General features: G+C 31.1%; 1 protein-coding gene across 4 annotated transcripts; it reads right to left on the bottom strand.

Moving 5' to 3' along the window:
* Nucleotides 1-1,429: 1,429 nt before the first annotated feature.
* LOC107847975 lies at nt 1,430-11,794 on the bottom strand. 4 transcript variants are annotated; one of them, XM_016692602.2, is made up of 9 exons: nt 11,455-11,794; nt 6,420-6,517; nt 5,854-6,036; nt 5,645-5,750; nt 5,290-5,472; nt 4,078-4,237; nt 3,297-3,613; nt 2,285-2,374; nt 1,430-1,741 (listed from the first exon to the last, which is right to left on the bottom strand). In XM_016692602.2, exons 2-9 carry the CDS (start codon nt 6,453-6,455, stop codon nt 1,668-1,670), a joined length of 1,149 nt encoding a protein of 382 aa, XP_016548088.1. In that variant the 5' UTR covers nt 6,456-6,517; nt 11,455-11,794; the 3' UTR covers nt 1,430-1,667. The 4 variants fall into 4 exon arrangements, with proteins under 4 accessions (XP_016548088.1, XP_016548089.1, XP_047254718.1 ...); XM_016692603.2 differs by having other exon boundaries at nt 11,197-11,687; XM_047398762.1 differs by lacking the exon at nt 11,455-11,794 and adding an exon at nt 11,229-11,328.
* Between the last annotated feature and the right edge of the window lie 8,225 nt (nt 11,795-20,019).

The raw sequence follows: 20,019 nt of genomic DNA, 5'->3' as shown, positions 1-20,019 counted from the left end.
TGGGCACAGTCATAGGCTTACTAATCCGGCTATACCAGAGCTCCCTAACGACTAGCTACAACCCACACACACATTAACTTTCTATCCTAATCCGTGACCTCCACACCTTCCTATTGGGGTAGATCGTGATTTTTGACACTTGGGGCAAGGAGTTCTCACATAAATCCTTGTGTTGATTATCTATTTTGGATTTATTTCTTAAATAGGTGTTACAGAACTGGGTTCTGCAGTACATATCGGCAGCATAAAATAACAATTGATATCTAATAGTATCTCACATAAAACATAAAATAAAATAGCCCTTCATTTTATGTGAAGAGTATTATGATTGAAGATAAAAGATGTTTACAACCGGGTTGATTTGCTTTTCAAGTTTTACATTTTTATTAATAGTTAAACCAATATCCAATAAAATCATATCATAATTATTTTTTTACTCGTAATTAAATAAAAGTGACTTTAGAGTCTAGATAGAACTCCCTTCTTATTTTTTATATTCTATTTTTCTTCCGGACAAGACATTAAACTTCTCGAGTAACAATTTTGATTTATTTTTTTACATTATAATTTAAACTGTAGCTTTGTTAGTAAAAGACGTATTTGAGAGAATGCTATTACATCCAAGTTAATGTGGATTAATTTCTTTGATGTTGATATGCATGGAACTTTATTTAATTTAAATGTCGAAATAATATTGTTGAGCTCTTCAAATTTGTTTACTTTGATTTTAAATGAGTATCAGTAACCCTAAAAAATACGAGGCTATGAAATTAAAAGATTATTTATCTAAAACAAAACTCAAAACCTCCCAAGTGATTTTGTAAAACAATTGTTCAAAAGTTTTCATTATTTTACCGTAAATCAGAATAACTTCAAACATAGAATCGATTAATTGCCATTTTTCTTTAAAACCGGGTATGCGTGTTAACATTACAAAATTGAATTGACAAAATCTCTTAAAACACCTCCTATAAAATAGATTGTTATATGATTCAACAAGAATACCTATGATCAATCAATCTTCTGTTTTAAAATCAGGTTGAATTCAACTTTGGTTTCATTCAGTATCTGATATCCGTTTTGAAATTCAACTAATGCAGATTCATGCGAGAAAAGTCATTGAAAATGAATCATTTTTATCTTCTAATACGATTTTCGCTCAAAATTACCTTTACAATAAAGTTTTTGGCTCAAAAATACTCTCCAACTATCAAACTAGCTCAAACATACCATTCTTTCTACGGATACTCAAAAATGTCCTCTTTAACTATTATACCGGCCTCTAAGCATATGTATCGATGATTTCATCTCTATCATCCAAAAGCAATAGCATAACTTACAAACTTTGTTTAGATAACTACAACAACATATAAAGGGGAGCCTAGTGCAGTAAAGCCCTCGCTATTTGCGCAGACCGAGGATGGGCATATGGATAAATATAAATCCTTTCTGATAAACATATCCTGTTTTGTTTCACTGATAAAATAAAGATCTGCTCACTATAATAATCCAAGAGTAAAGTTAATATCTAAATTAGGTTAATAACTATATCTAGCACAGCTAGCAAAGGGAAAAATGAATGGTTTTCAGCTCATCCACTCTACAAGTTTATAATCATTTTACATTCTAACTTCAAATGCAATGCGACATTAATATCTCAGTTGAAACTATGACTTCTCTTCATCCGATTGAGGACAAGTTGGTTCTGGAACGGCATCATCAACATCGACAAAGAACTCCTCTATTGAAGAGAAAAGGAGGAAAAAAAGACCAAATCAAGCTAATGCAAGCAAATATAAGAACTCTAATCTGCATTCCAGAGTGTCATAATAGCGAAATGAAACGTATTCCATAGAAACAGATATTCCCCAAGAGAAGTATATGAAATGCGGACTGTAACATGTTTATTAGTCCAAGCATACCACTCTGGACATTTATGCATCGATGTTTTGCATCTAACTTATCCGCCAGTTGGAAACTTGAAATTGAACAGTAATGCAGAAGTAAATATTCATGAGTAAACCAACCATGTTGACAGCAAATGCAGCAAATGAAAGCCAGAATGCACCAACAAAGATAAGAAGTGAGATGCCAAACAAAGCCAAGATAGTCTAATGTAAAGAAAGAAAATTTTGGAGTAAGAAAGATATGAGCGTCAGCATTGCATCTAATAGGCTAAAACAACACGTAAGTTGAGACGCTTAATGCTAACATATTTTGACATCTCTGCAGTTTGATGATTCAAAGCATAGCATTCAATGGGCAACAAAGTAAAAGTTCTCACCTATATCATCTTGCTCTGGAGAGTCGAGTAGAATATCTGAATCAGAAGGCAAATATGCAGAACCAGGATAGTTCCCAAGAGGTCCTAGATCTGTAATTACATTGGAGCAAAAAATAAACATTAACCATGAAAAAAAAAAAAAAGAAAAAACAGGAGCAGGTTCGTGGTTCATGAGAAAGGGGATAGAAAATCTAGAAAGTCAGCAGAATAACAATCCATAAAAATCATCGCTGCAGAAGTGCCCGTACAAAATATTGCAGTCACTACTAGTACAACTGCAACTATGTCTCTGTAAGTCATATCTTCCAATACATATCATATATGTAATATATTCAAATTTTACAAAAATGCTCCCTGTTCCCTAGAAAAGAATACTACTTCTATGCAACATTTTTGCAGTCTCTTGGTCTAATTTGCCTATGCATGCCACTTAATACCAATAAACAAGCAACACCATACTAGAAGTCCTTGAAAAGTACATACTTATTCGATAACAAAAGGTCTTCCACCAGTATACTAAATATGTATACACTTACCATGCTTTCTCCGGAAATTAAATGTTACAGTTTGCCGTGGATAATTATTAACATGAAAGTTCATACATGAACTATTGTTTAATGGAGTAACTATCATGACCTTCATCTAGTGTCCATAAGAATAATGCAAAGTAAATTTCTCAGTTTAGGCTGATGGACTTTATTTGTATTACTACAAGCCGCTGGATTGGATTTTTAGGTGAGTGCCTTTAACTCTGCTAAAACTTAATACTTCACTCTATGAATTGTCAAAAGAGCCCAATTGGCACTTTCACTCTATGAATTGTCAAAAGAGTCTAATTGGCACTGCTTCAAATAAGAAAATAACAAAGTTCTCAAGACAAATACTCTTTGCAAGATCAAAAGGAAGCACCAAAGGAGTGGGAGGCGGTTGAACCACATTGCAAATTTATGCCGAATCTTGCTTTCTAGTCATGAGCAGTGATAATGTTTGAGATGTGCATAAATTAACTTACCTCCTAAGTTCGACAGATCTGCTGTTAGATCTGAGAGACTAAAATTCCAAGGAATCTGAGCCAAAGATCTCAGTGAATCCCTCGAATTACCAACACCATTATCTGGCGGCAGTTGTAATCCTACTGAACTTGCTACATCAGATGGAAAGGCAGCATCAAGGGCTGAGGTGTCAACTCCCATACCCGAAATCTCTGAAGCGGTAAAGGGAAAATGGCCACTGGAAGCTACTGATGTAGGGCTTACAGCCATATCTGACATAGCATTGCTAGGTGCACCAGCTGCTGCTACATCTGACACATTAGTGTCAATCACCATACTGTCAGCAGAGAACAATGTGTAAAGTGTCACTTGTCATGCCATGTCTCCTTTAACATATATAAACCGCTTTCACCCCAGAAGCCAAAAACTATTTTCACTTCAAAAATCAGATTATTCAATCATAAAAAGAAGACATGAACCAACAACAAACACGTGTTAGGTTTGAAATATTCACATAACAGCAGCATATTTCACTAACCTACACTCATTTTAAATCAATATGAAATATCAACAAAATTTCAACTCCGACTAAATCTGGGAAGAGCGAATTAAATGTACTTGAAATAGTCAAATGACAAATCTTTGGCCGCATGGCAAGAAAGATGATGAGCAAATAAGTACCACAGACACACTGGCTAACCAGAAAAGAACTTGGATAGACCATAAATTGTAGGTAGAGAGTTCAAATTTCAATTTTAGAATCAAAGAGACCTAACATCCTAAACAAAAAAAGATTCTCACTCATTTCCTGAATTCATCCTCATGGGATGATAGTTTCCTGGTGCTGGCACACCATTAACCACGTGGCAGCTGGACATGCCCATTGGATCAAGATGAGGTTGACCCGCAGCTGGAACTGGAGGTTGCTGCATGACGGGATATCCCACGGGTAGGTTGTTGACTGCATTAGGAACAAGTGGCAATGAATATAATGATATAAAAACTGAAAAACGAAAAGACTTATTTACCTGGTCTGAAAATAATATTAAATCCCATGGTGTTCATGCAGCTTAATTCCAATTTGAAAATCCATGAAGATTGAGGAAGAAAGGAAGCAGATGAAAGCAAGTGTGGAGGGCAGGATGAACTACACATTTTGTAGAACTTACGTTGCATAAACTCTTTGTTTTTGTAAGGACGACTTATATTGTAAAATTCTCTACAATTCCCCTCCATCTTGTGCCTCCATTCGGTCCACTCAAAAATGTGGGTGTTGTCCAGATAAAGTTATAAAGTAAGATGAGTTTCTTTGCCCATTCCAAACCATTTAAGAGAGACATTATATTCTACAGAAAATTGCTACCAATGGCTTTAGACTTACGGCAAACAGCAACTGCCCCTTCCCCAGTCCTCCATTTGAGTAAACCCGTTGTTTCAAAACGAGGAAGAAGTTGCCTTTCACTGAATTTCGAGGGTCGCAAGGTTGAAGAAGTAAGTCAAGCAACAACACATACTTTGACCATCTACTGGTTAGTTTATAATTCACCTAACTAATATAAATAGCAGGAGCACTGCCAAGAATGGAGGTATAAGCATAAGAACAGAACTTTCTGCTATGGCATATGCACACTGCTCGTCTACATACTTCTTACGTTCCTGTGAGGACAGGAAATCTAATCTCTACAAGAACCAAATCATGCAGATTCTCACCAGCTTCTGCAAAGTGCAGTTCGTTTCACTATAAAGTTGAAAACTTACCAAGCTTTCTACAAGAAATAGTTCATCCACAGAAGATACAAGCTTTTTCGCTAATAAAGATTAATATAGTTGACCCTCCACTACAAATGGAGGGATTCCTATCTTCTACTTGTTCACAAAATAAGATCGCAAAGGAGGACGTAGAAAAGGCTCAGTAATTGATGAACGGACAATCTCAAAATCTCAAAATTTCAAAATCTAATCCCAAGCAGAACAATGCAGTAACACTCGCCTTCATACAACAAATAAATGTACCTGGCATGGGCCTAATACCATTCTGCATTGGCGCCAATGGAACCTTTGGAGGCACTGGATATTTCGTTAGATGATACTGATGCTCAAGCAAATGATTGAACAGGATGATTTGTTTCTTCAGTTTAAGCCTAATGTAGTAGGCTCGAAAGAACTCCGCATTTTCTTCTTCTAATTTTTGCCAAACTGCACGCAATATGAAAAGATTCAAAAGCTGGACGAAAATCTAAAGACCACCCAATAACCATAGCCAGAAACCAGAAAACACTTGTTCAGAATACATGTGAGACAGTGGACGGCATATATAACGCAAGCAGCCAGAGTCATAAACAACTTCTTCAATAACTCATGTACCTACCTAGAGTTGTAAATCCAGGATCTATCCTTGCACGATTCAGAAGTGTTTTTACCACTTCATCCCTATTCATATACAACTGCAAGCACCGTTCAATCAAGTTCTGGACCTGCAAAAAATATGTCATCATAAAATTAAAACGTTAAAGACCCCGGCACAACTTCCTAACGAATGATATCCAGGCAAAATAAAGAATTTAAAGACCGTCTTACAAGTTCAATATCTTCACGTGAAACTTTCCTGTTATCATTGCCTGATGCAGAAACAGAACCTGCATCAGCTACAGGTGTATCTGCTGTATGGTTCTGCTGATCATTTTGAGCCTCGTGAGAAGCCTTAATTGACGGTTTCTTTTCTTCGTTGTTTGGCTGCGGTTTCTTTTCTGCTTTGTTTGGCTGCAGTATTTTCGTAAAATAATAGAAGCAAATATGATTCCATATTTGAATAATATCTATCCAATAGATATTCTCAACTAAAAATCATAAACATTTCAGAACTTTAGAAAAAATTATTCTGTAATTTAGTATAAAGCATCTGTATATAATCGCTCATTATAGGGATAACATAATTACAGAGAGGAGTATCCCCAACATTTAAATAAAATGATACAGAGGTGGCAGGCAAACTAATAGACTTTAGATATTGTTTCCAATTAGAAGCATTTTAACACTTCTAGAATAATGATAGGTTGCATTGCCAAAAGAATGCATACATAACAGCAACAAATGAAAGATCTGAACACAGCAAGGGGAACTTCGCTGAAATACAAACAAACAACCTGAGTGGTCTTCATTTTACTGAACTCCAAGCACATTAAATATCTCCATAAAGCTCCAACATGGCTTTGCTACAATGTGTATCTGTACTTCTAGCACACTGCATATGGGAAGTTGGAGAACTAATCACGTGAGAATAAAAAGTACAATCAATAAAGAAGATACGAAAATCACATGAGTTCAATAACGGAGAGAAACTGAATATGGAAAGTTTAGCATAAAGTTTCATAATTGAGAAAGCAAATATCATTATCAATGCAGGAGGTTGATATATTTTACGATAATATATAAAGTCTAAAAAGAATCATTCACTCCTACTTATCGAGTTTTGTAGATCTTGATGAGTTGAACTGAAAATAGAATATTTATTCCAAACAATGAGAAAGCTATAAAAAAATATAGAAAGGAACCTATTACACTGGATAGCAAATGAGTTCAATGTTACTTGCACAAAAATATCCTCCCTTTTGGTCATAATATCCTCGGAATCTTCTTTTTAGGATCTTGAGATAAGAACTTCATTTCACACTTGTGAGAAATATTGGAGAAAAATATGATTGAATTGTTGTTTCTACATTATTACATTGATACCCTATTACATTAATCCTTTTCCAACAAGGAGACTACTACACTATAATACTTTTTCAACTAGGACATTAGGATTCTATTTACTATTCTTATTTCTACTCAAATTCTAACACTCCCCCTCAAGCTGGTGCATACAGGTCAATATGTACCGAGTTTGTTACAAATGTAATTAATACAAGGACCAATGAGGGACTTGATGAAAATATCTACAAAAAAGCTGGTAAGGACTGTTGGGAACGTTTGAGCGATACAGTTGCAAGGGAACAACCTGAAAAAGTAGTTGGAAAAGTAATAAACGTCGCCAAAAAATCGATCTGATGCAGGAAAATTGCTGAAAGCTGGTATAAAATATATGGTCATCTCGAAATCAAGAAATGAGTAGATCTTGAACAAGGTCATCAAGAATTGGTCGGAACATGCTCATGCACGGGATAATTAGATTTGCCAGTTGAAAAGTGGTCAAAATATGTGAAAAATTATATGGGTAGGGTTGAAATAATGGCACGACCCTACAGGAAAAGAGAAATTATATAGGTAGGGTCAGAATGATGGCACGACCCTACTGGAAAAGAGAAATTGTATGGATAGGGTCGAAATGATGACACAACTTGACAGAAAAAAATTATATGAGTAGGACGTGAATGATGGCACGGCCTTACTGGAAAAGAGAAATTACATGGGTATGGTCAGAATGATGGCACGACCCTATTGAAAAAGAAAAATTATATGGGTAGGGTCGAAATGATGGCACGACCCTACCAAATCAGATTTGAGGAGTCACCGAAAAGACACACAAAACTACACAAATAAGATCTGGGGAGTCATCGGAAAGACGCATGATGCTATGCAACTCAGATTTGAGAAAGTAGTTCGGAAAGATGAACAATACTACGCAAATTAAATATAAAAGTAGTCAGGAGAGATGCACGTTGGCACGCAAATCAGATATGAGAAAGTAATCACCGGAAAGATGCATGGTGCTACTCAAATCAAACATAAGAAAATAGTCATCGGAAAAAAGCACGTTGGGCCAAACATTTGCTAACATGATCATTGGCCAAACGGGCGACATATATGTATAATAGCCGCCTGCCGGCAACGAAGGCTCTTTGATTCTCTACCAAGATCGTAGATGCTCTGATACTATGTGAGAAATATTGGAGAAAAATATGATTGAATTGTTGTTTCTACATTATTACATTGAGACCCTATTTATTTATAGACACAACATTAATCCTTTTCCAACTAGGAAACTACTACACTATAATCCTTTTTCAACTAGGACATTATATTGCAATCCTTTTACAAGTAGGATTCTATTTAATTCCTATTTCTACTCCAATTCTAACAACAATTGCACATATACAAGCACGAATGATGTACTAACGAACATCAAATTCATCGTGTAACGATTAAATTTCTTTGCTGCAAAATAATAATCAAGACAGAAAAAATAGTGACAAGTAATGATATTTAATTTCAACAATTTGTGTGGGGTTACAATCTTTATAAGATCTTATATAAGAAAGGAAGTAATCCTTAGATTTTTCTCCTTATGACCATCAACTCAAGGACTTATAATTGTTCCTGAATTGATGGAATACTTGTTGAAATTTCATCATGAATGCAGAGCTAGGCTTTGATCACAAACAAGGAGGTATGGGAAGTTGCGACTCACTGTTTGGAGAAGAAGACTTCTTTTTATGCAGAATACTTGTGAATTGACACTGAAGAGCAGAGTTTTCTTTATGTATTTCTTGATGATCCTTTTGGCTTATGAAGATACCTATTTATAGTTGTCGGGAAGGGAGCTTGTGATAAATACCTACTTTTTTTCCTCCAATTTTGGTCTACCTAAGTCATCAAACTTATCACAAAATTTATGAGATAAGCATGTATGTAATTGGTTGAACCATGTCATTTAATACTTTGCGATATTTGATCGGTTCTTAAATTGATTTGGCATGCCACGTCACTTATGCATGTGGCATGATTTTTGGTCCTTGACTTGACTTGACTTGGTGTGCCACATCATCTGACACACGACATGGACTTTAGGCTAATGGAGCGAGCTCATCATGTGAAGTCCAAAGACAGATTAGTCATTTGAATTGGTCTTTCTATCAAATCCATATATATATTGGATTCAAACAATAAATCCAATCATGGTAGCTCATAATATTGCTTGGACCAACATATCTCGACTTTAAATATGATCCAAATTAGTTTATGGATTAAGCCCAACTAAATTTTAATGCCTACACATGGTTGGAAATAATGCATTCAGATAGGGATACAAACCAGACTCCACTAGAGGCACCACTATTGTCATTCCTTAAATTAACTTGTACACACTACAGATAGACTAGTCCAACTTTCTGCGCGCACAAACTATTAATCAAGTACTACAGCATTAAGTTCATGGAACATGTACCGCCACCCTATCACAACGAAATGGTCATCTCTTCTGATCCTTTACTGATTTCCTAACTTCCATTATATTCTACAAAGAGTTGTTTAGTTTATGTTATCTGTCTATTTTGTTCATTAAGCCCCAAATCCTCAAGTAACTACTTAGTAGCTCTTAAATGTCTCGTCTCAAAATTGTACAACTCAAATGTTGATATAACCCCGTATACACGGTAAGGTGCTCAAGCTGTACTATCTTCAAGTAATGCAAGAACTAAGACAAATGGAGGAGCTAACACTGTTGAAAATGGAAAATTTGACTTGAAGAATACGATGAAGAGATTGTCTTAAAAAAGTGTCTCATTACTTTTGCAGTGTCTCATTATTTTTGCAGTCTACTATTTACAACCTGCCCGGATTTGGCACTAGAGAGTAACACTGTTATAGAAAATTTATATTTCTCTCAAAATCTCAGAATAATTACCTACAGAGACCCCAAAAATGAGAATTCACACAAACTCCAGCATCAGCAAACATCACATTTATGAGATTAACATACCATAACAAAGAATCTTGAAAAGTTATAAGAATAATCAACTCAACAAAAAAGTATCCTCGAAAGGTTGTGATTTAACTCACGGAAACGATTAAGTCTTTTCTATCAAATGCTTGAGTTTAATAGAAATTCATAAAGTCTTTAATTAAAAACTGAACTACCGAAAGCAGCTGTGATGGGATAACAAATCAAAACAACAATCCACATTTCAACAACAAAAAAAAAAAACAGTGTAATCCCACAAGTGCAGAAATCGAAACAAAAATGTGCATTTCATCAAAAGAAATCCAACCATCATCTAAGAGGCAAAATAAAGATAGTCACATTGCAAGGGCCTATTACAAGACCTCCAACTTAACACAATAGAAATTACATAGTACTAGTAGAAATTATCAAAGATCTCCAATCTAGTAGCACAAAACTTTTTTTTGGTTCAATTGGCGATAGGGTATTACAAGATGGGTAATCGAACCCTCACCAACAAGGTGAAAGTTTCGCCAACCAACCAATTGAGCTGCTAAGGTTTCCTGCTAGCACAAAGTTCAGGTAATCAACCAACTAAGCTACTAAGATTTCCCAATAGCACAAAGTTCAAATAGTCAATCAACCGAGCTACTAAGATTTTCTAGTAACATAAAAATTTTAATTTCAATCAAGATTTACTTTTTCCATGAAATTAAGAATGTGGGGTTATTCAAAATTCACCTAGTAACACACAACTAACAAAATTAAAACTTCTTAACTATACAACCATCAATCTGACAAATCCCTAACCATAACTCCCAAAATACAACAATTTTGTATTATGAGATAAAACCTTAAACTTACACAACAAAAAGAGATTCAAACACCCAATTCAAAAATAACACAAAAAGAAAAAACAAGATAAAAACATCTAAAAAAAAAAAACATAAAATTAAAAACCCAAAAAAAACAAATCAAGAAATGCTTGCATAACAAAGATAAACCCAAAAAAAGGTCAAACCTTTGCCTTACAGTAATATCTACTGAACAAACAACAACATACCCTGTGAAATCCCACAATTGAGGTCTGGGGATGATAAAGTGTACGCAGACCTTACCAAACCCTCGCTTCAAGTGCAACAAATTCGAGCTTACTAAAGTAAAAGATGCAAACAACCAATTCAGAAATAACACAAAATATACAGATTAAAAACATCTTACAATAAAAACGCAAAAAGAAACCCAAATCAAGAAATGCTTACATGACAACGATAAACCCAAAAAAAGGCCAAACCTTTTGCCTTATAGATAGCTGAGTGAACCCTTTGCCCTACAGTAACATCTACTGAACTAAGTGCTATCAAAATTTGAGCTTGCTAACATAAAACATTCAAACACCCAATACAGAAATGACACAAAATATACAGATTAAAAACATCTATATAAAAATAAAATAAACTATCAAGAAATGCTTATATAACAAAATTAAACCCCAAAAAAAAAAAGGCCAAAACATGTACCTTGCAAGTGACAAAGTGCTAGCAAAATTTGAGCTTGCTAAAATTAACAGAATTTTAAAAAAAAAAAAAAAAAAAACACAAAATCTGCAAAAAAAAAAAAAAAAAAAAGGAAGGCTAAAAAAGCCTAAAAAAAAAAAAAAACAGTTGATGGGTTTTGGTTAGAAGAGTCAATAGGAGTTGAACAGTTAAGGAAGGTTTATGGAGCAAAATAAGTGTGAGAAAAATGGTTTATGAGAGAGTTGCTTATTGGTGCTTTTATGTAAAGTAAAGAAATAGTATAGTAGCAAATAGCATATTACCGCCAAACATTGGATTCAATAATAATACCAATTATTTTTTTATTCTAATTTGAAATTAAGGTGGACAATATGCTTTATACAGATTTTTAATCTTTCTTTTTTCCAGAAAATTAGGATATGCTTCAATGAAAGCTTTATACTTATTTCATAAAAATATGTTGTGATTTAACCTGATACGATATTTAAGAAAAAAGACTAAATTTTTAAATTTATGACCTAAAATAAATTTTAGATATTTATGTAGTTATAAATCATTTTATTAAGATTAAAAAAATTAAAGTTAATTATTTGTAATTATAGTAAGGTAACACTCTTTTTTAGACAGAGTAAAATAAAAAAGGTACCACATGAAATGAAACCAAGAGAAATTGTTTGGTCAGGTTTTTAGGAGGTTAAAAGTGTGTATTTATTTTTTTTTTGTAGAAAAACCATTTTTTGAAAAGTGAGATGTTTGTGTCAAGTTTTGGGAAAAAACAAGTATTTATAATCTATAATTTATAATCTATCTATATATTTATATATTTATATATATATATATATATATATATATATATATATAATATTAAAAGTGTGAAGACACTTAGAAAAGTGATTTGAACTTTTTGTCCTTCGTTAAAAGACTCTTCTTTAGACAAAACTATTTTTTCACTAATTTTTAAAATTTATTATTTAATATTTTTTATAATATTAATTAGACATCCTAAAATATATGGTAGGAGAATTAATTAATATTTTTCCTTTCTACTAGACTTCCTAAAATACATGGGATTCCTAAAATATATGATATGAGAATTAATTAATATTTTTCTTTCTATTGTTCACATAGAAAAATACTCCTAATATAATACTATATTAAGGAAATGCTTCTATAACTATTGAGATGTACATTAAACTGGAAAACAAACCGGTTTGCCTATTGGGAGAATATGATCGATGCTCATCTAACTTAAATTCGACTGCATATCTAGATTGATGGATGCTTTATTTTCTAACGCTCAACTTCCTCACTGTCTTTATCAGCATAATAGAATTCAACATGTATGTATGTATATATATATATATATCTTCTTTGTTTTTATTTAAAATCATTCTTTATGGTCAAAATTTTCGCTCAACCAAGAATTAGTTGGATCAAAATCGAAGTTTTGTGATCACTATTATATATATATATTTTTTATAGTTTATAGGTCATAGATGAATGTCGGTTGACTTTGAAGAATTTCTTGTGTAAAGATTAGGTTTAATCGTATTGTTTTGATATCTTTATTATCTTATTATTTTTTTTAAAATTTACATATGCTAGATGAATGTGGTTCGGCTTTGAAAATATTTTTTAGGTAAAAGTTAGGTTTAATTGTATTATCGTAATATCTCTATTAGTTTGTTATATTATGGTAGTTTACAGTTCGTAGATAAATTTCAATCGGCTTTGAGAATTTTTTATGTGTAAAATTTAAGTTTAATTGTATTGTTTTGGTATCAATTTTATCGTATTATTTTGTTGCAGTTTATAGGTCATGGATAAATGTTGGTCGGCTTTGAGAAATTTTTTTATGTAAAGATTAGGTTTAGTTGTATCATTTTTATATCTCTATTATCGTATTATTTTGTTATTGTTTACAGGTGGTAAATGAGTGCCAGACGACTCTGGGAAAATTTGTATATGTAAAGATTAGATTTAATTGTATTATTTTGATGTCTCTATATTGTATTGTTTTGTCACAATTTACAGATGGTAAATGAATGTTGATCGACTTTTATTTTTTTTTTGGTAAAGATTAGGTTTAATAAATAAATTCTCCACCTTTACATACTCAAAAGATATTAAATTTAATTATTATATTCATCTTTATTATTTAAACAAATATCCTATTTAGTGCAATGTTTGAATTCATTAAAGTGAGGTACAACGCAAGGTGCGTTCACTTAAACTAGTATATTAAAAGTGTGAAAGGCCTTAGAAATATTGTTTGAATTTTATGTACTTCATTAAAAGTCTTTGTTTTAGGTAAAATTATTTTTTCTCCATTTTTTCTTAATATTTAAGAGTTGAAAATTAATTAAATATATTTATGATAAAACTTTTCCTTATTAGAAATAATCAGAATTTCACTATTTTTTCCCAATTTAAGAGATGAAATTAATTATATATATTTATGGTAAAAAAAATTTCTTATTAGAAGTCATCAAAATTAATGACAACTAATACTTTTTTCATTAGTTTAAGAATTTTAAATCAACTAAATTTGATTTTAAAAATCTAAAAATAAATATAAAACCGTAAGAATAAGAAAAATTTAAGAAGTATCAGATTTTTAAATTTTCTAAATACGTAATAAGAATGTAATCAATGACTTTGTAAAAATTTAACTTTAAAAATAAGGAAAGATTTTAAATAGATATAAAATAATCGTAACACAAATATGATTCAAATTGATGCGTCTCTCTTAACCTGTGGCAACAATGAAAAGTGGAACTATATGACAAACGCAAAAGTGATAATCCGTCAACCACTTAAAACTTCTGGCGGTAAAAATATATATTTGCATATGTTTATGTTTATATTATTCTATTAAAGTGTGAACAATTTTTGAAAACTCATTAAAACTTAAGATTTTTGAAAACTCATTAAAAATTTTACACTTATTAAAAATCTCCGCAATAGACAAAATTATTTATTTTAAAACGTATTTTTAGAAGTAGTAGAAGTTATTTTTAATAAACTAAAAAAAATAATTTTCCCCCAAAATACAAATGTTTGTCTCAAGCTATTTTTTATATTGATTACTCAAGTATAACTTGTTTCTCAATTAAAATGTTTTTTTAGAAAAATATATATCAAATTAAGTTTATTTTAAAACTTGACGAAACATCATATCAGTTAATATTAAAAGCATCCTTATTTCATAATTGCATTTCAATTGTCATAACGTGAAATTCATAAATGGCAAAACAATTACTTTGATCATACCATTTTGGACTTTATCTAAATATGGTAATGTGATTGTGAAAACGTTTATATGCTGGGTTTTTCACTAGCTTCAATTTTTTATTTTTTTTTTCATTTTGCATTCTCTTTCTTTGGTATTTTCAATCTTATTAAAATTTGAAAGTCAAATTATTTGGGCCTGACGAAATAAAAAAAACTGCAAAAAGAATTTTTCATGAATTTAGAAAGGATTTGTTGTATTTGTGTACAAGCTAAATTTTTTTGAAAAAAATGAGTATCTTTGATAATTTTATTTGTCAAATAGTTTTTTCTTTCGTATGCATCGACCAAAACATGTTATTAGTCAATATTGGAAGTGTTCTTATTTCGTAATTGCTTTTTTCATAACGTGCAATTCATTAATGGCAAAATAATTACTTTGATTGTGTCATTTTGGATCTTATCTTTTATCTAAATATAGCATGATTCTAAATAAATAAATGCAGGTGCAATACTGTTTATATTTTGGATCCGTCACTAGCTTCAAATCGTTCTTTTACATTAATTATGCATTTGGTATTTGTATTTCTTTCTACATTTCTTACATTAGCAAAACCAAATCTATGACAACAAAAAGCTGTTAAATTTTATGATACCATATGCTGAAACTTAAACAGTAATTGAACAGAAATCATAATTGACTTTAATTTCATTTATTAAATCAGTACATTATGATTTGGTACATTGTCTTGATTCTTATTTTGGCTCATTGTAAAATTATTTCTTGCTTAGTGCTATGTCTTTGGCCTCATTCTAAACTTTGTTGATCTATTGTTATCTTGGCTAATAATGTTATTACGTTGAAATGCAATTTAAAATCTTAGTCAAAACAATGTTTTTTCCCTTAAAATTAGTAAAACATGTACTCCCTTCGTTCGTCTTTGCTTAATCGATATACTAAAAATAGATATTCAATCCAACAATATTTGTTTAGTTTAGAAAATCAACGAATAATTTATCATTTATGCCTATTTTATCCTTACTACTAAATATTATTTACTGTCCAATTTATTTTTCAAAACACTAAATTTATTACTATATTCAAAGATAAGTAAAATAATAGGAAAATAACAAAATATATGACATAATGTTAGACCAAATTTTATGTAACATGTCCATGGGGAAGCTGTCTGTCCATGGATGAACATTACAAATAAGTAACTTTATGTATTGCATAATTATTTTGGGTTTACAAAGTGCATACCCCAACTTGTTGGCTATCTTCTTTTATTTTGTGTATCTTTTTTTTTTTAAAAACTATTTTCCCTCTGCAAAAACAACAGTATACTATAACGTACTAAGACCAAATAGTTACATATAGTGTAGATAATATATTAATATTTACTATCAGTGCAACATATACTTACTTGTATCTTGTGTTTATATCAAACTATGTAATTAAGTGATATAATGTGGCTCAAAATATATATTAGCTGATCATAGTAAATTAGTCTATGTACGAACACAAGCTATCTATACTCTATTGACTTAATGTAAATATCGAGTACAGTCAACTTACTTATCATAAATAATTAATTTTAAATATCTGAAGATATGATTAATATTTTAAAATATATTTTTTCCTCTTGACATTAAGAAAAAATTACAATTTATTTTATTTTTTGTATAGTAAATTTTTTAGTGTTTAAATTTTAAATTTAAAATATTTATTTAATTTATAACAACAAAAATATGAGTTGGTATTGCCTAGAAAGTAAACACAACATTTTGGTAGGGGCTCACAATGAAAGTGGTCCACAAAATAGATCTTGTCCATTGAGACGAATCCTTTTGAATTTTTTATTAAGAAAAAAAGTTGGCATCTATGGCTACAAGAGGACCAGTCCTTTTTGCCCATCAGCCCATAAATTGCATGCCACTTGCCAATAGGCTAGCGATCTATAAGCCTTGCATCAAAATCAAATATCTACCTCCCACTGGTCAAATGCCTTTTTTCCTATAGTTAGGGAGAGGGGGAAGGGGGGTTGGGTTGTGAAGGTGAGAGGGCTGCTCATAAAGGTGGAGTCAAAAATTAAAATTTATGAAGTCTAAAATTTTAGTACTGAATCTAGATTTGATGTAGTAGATTTGATAGAATCGTATTTCATTCATATAGGAATGTAAGAGTTGTCCACCAGTGTATGGATCAGGTCCCTAACCAATGTTTATAGCAATAAACAAGAACAAACAGAAAGTATAGTTTAAAGAAATAAACACAAGATATTTATGTGAAAACCTCCTTATTCAAGTGAGTAAAACCACGACCTACCTTGTAGTATTTTCAATCACTTCATTATCTTCATGCAACTTGAATACGGATTCCGTAGTTCAAAGGGTTAAACTTTTAATCTAAGTCTTGCACCGCAATAACTCTATTGCTATTAATTGAATCAACCAACTCTAGTTGATTTTATTACTTGCTAACTCTAGCCCTAACAGTTAACTAACTCTTTAACTGACTAAAACATTAAGTAGTCAACAAACAACGAAAAGATCTACTATAGCTTAACAAGAAGAGTAGATTTCAGCATACAGAGATCACTAGACGAAAACTCAAGTACAACAAAAACATATGACGAACAAGTTCGATTGAGCAGGTCCCTGTTGTAGCTGATCTGGTTTGCTTCAAGAGAGATTGTGTATTCATGTATGTAGGAGTTAGTTTTTTCTCGTTGCAACATGTTGAATAAATGCGATATAAGAAAACCTAGGGTTCTTCTGATTGGTTGAGATAAAAAGGTGTTGAACCTTTACCACTTTTCTTACTTACTTTCTGCAATCAGTACACTTTCCAGCTGTAATGCTGACTTATTACAAAATACACCGAGTCGATGAACCTGGTCCCTGACGAGCTGCAGCTCATCATCAAAAGTACTTTCCATAACTAGTACTCCATGGAGACCATATCCCTACGATGATTTGTTAATCATAAAAAATAAGGACTAATTAACGCACAATTCACTAGCTCTGGATGATTCTGAGGTCTTTAGCGTTCTATTTCTTTACTTTTGTTGCGCTCCTAATGCAATTCCTAATGCATATCTAAATCCTGAATTTGCAATTGAATTCTAATTGTTATAGACATAGTTATTCAATTCACAGTTAAACATTTATCCATATTTAATGAAATTTCTTAATGCAAATACAAGATCTAAATAACAATTATATTAAACTCTGATGTCGAAGGTTGCAGAAGGTGGTGAGGAGACAATCAACGTGAAATATTACTTATAGAACTTATTTATCCGACTTACTTAGCTTATATTGGAGGTATAAAAAAATAGTTTAAAATATCTAAATCAATCACTCCTAACGTGCTAAGGCTTAATATATTTTCCACACTCACACCAAATATGTTGAAATTGATTATCACTTTGTTCGAGATAAGATAGCCAGAAAAGATCTCTACGTTCATTTTCTATCCACCAAAGATTAACAATTGCACATATTCTAACCAAGCAACTCACCTCTAATCGTTTTGAACTAAATTAGATTCAAGTTGAATGATGCTTTCCACCTTCAGCTTGCATGGAGAGTATTAGACTGATTTCCAATTCATGTAATAATCTTAGTATGAGTTCTGTACTATCACCATGGTAACCTTACTATATGGTTTAATTTGGGAAGGAAAAATACAGGGGAGGAAAATCTATACATACAATATTAGATTGATTATTGCAATATATAGTAATATTTTTTAAATTACATTACACAACAATAGTTTTTTAACAAAGCCTAACAAAATAATAATTATTATTTATCTATTAAGAAGAATTAAATTAAAAGACCTTAGTTTGTCTTCTTAGTTAAATGAACTATATTTGGTAAATACCAGGTGTGGATAATTTTTTTCAAAAAAATTGTATGCCCTTTTCATACACTAAAACTTAGCTACAAGCATACATCATTTATATATATAATCTTATATATCAATTCCATTGAAACTTAAAAATTGAAAGTCAATTAGAATGACTTTATTATATACAACTGATTTCAAGGCGATTGGTTAAAATAATGTATGGATACTAAATTATACACAATTTCTAGAGTAAATAAATTATTAATACACAATATTTATGAGGTATCAGTTTTGAAATGGACGAAAAAGTAAAAGATATGAAAAAATACCTTCCATGTAAATTTTAAAAAAAGGTAAAAGAAATGAAAAATATGTTCCATAAAATCAGTTACTATATTAAAAGGATAAAAGATATGGATTCCCCTAATTTCTTCATTTAGTTGGATCACCCTATTTTGGTGTTTCACTATCAATTAAATTTTCTTCATAAATATTTTATTTTTATAGTTTTTATTTTTTTAATCAAAATTATTGTGACTTGCAATTAAAAACTTAATTTTGTATATATAAAAAAATACAGTTACAAGTTATAATAAACAATCTTAAAAATATATCTAAGGTCATTTTCATTCTTCTTGCAAGGTTCTGGTGACTTTCCTCGTCACATTTTATTTGAGACACTTCTCGTTTTAGACCGTCTTGGAAAAATGTTACTCCACTTCACTATAATTAGAAATAATTTATCTATATTTTTTTTATCCTTAATAAAATAATTTATAATTATACAAATATCTAAGAATTATTTTAGGATCCATTTGGCCCTAAAAATAAAAAATATATTAACTTTATTTGGTATTTTTGAAGTTAAAAATAGATTTGGAGTTGTGTTTGGCCACAGTCTTTTGAAAATTGGATATTTTTGAAGTTAAAAAACATAAAAGTGAAAATAAATTTAAAAAATTAGTTTCATGAAAATTGTGTTATATTATGATTTTTTATTTTTTTTGAAAAAAAAAGATTAAAAAGTGCAAAAAATAAATAAAATAATAGTGAAAATACCTGTCAAGTTATTTTAAAAAAATTCAATTATAGTGAAAACATTTTCCGAAAATATTTATGGCCAAAATAAGTATTCTTGAATAGAGTGAAAATATATTTCGGATTATCGTGAATAATATTAACGGTCAACCACCTATTTAGACCCTATTTTAACGCCTACTTAGACCCTATTTTTTCTTTTTTAAATACCGTATCAAATCAAATTGTCACACATAAAATGTGACTTAAGGAGAGAGTCTATATAGTTTGGGAATGAAAAAAATTATTCACTGTTTGAGCAAACAATTGCAAGAAAATTTCCTATTGAAATGATGACTTTCCTAATAGGAAATCTTGTATTGAGAAAGGAAGATCCAGGAATTAGACAGCATTTATATGACATGTTTGTTTCCTTTTTCAAAGGACAGACCAAAAAGTGA

The sequence above is a fragment of the Capsicum annuum genome, chromosome 11 (genome assembly GCF_002878395.1).
Source record: "Capsicum annuum cultivar UCD-10X-F1 chromosome 11, UCD10Xv1.1, whole genome shotgun sequence".
Lineage (NCBI taxonomy): Eukaryota > Viridiplantae > Streptophyta > Magnoliopsida > Solanales > Solanaceae > Capsicum > Capsicum annuum.
The sequence above is the reverse complement of the archived record's forward strand: the minus strand, read 5'-3'. Positions and strand labels throughout refer to the sequence as shown.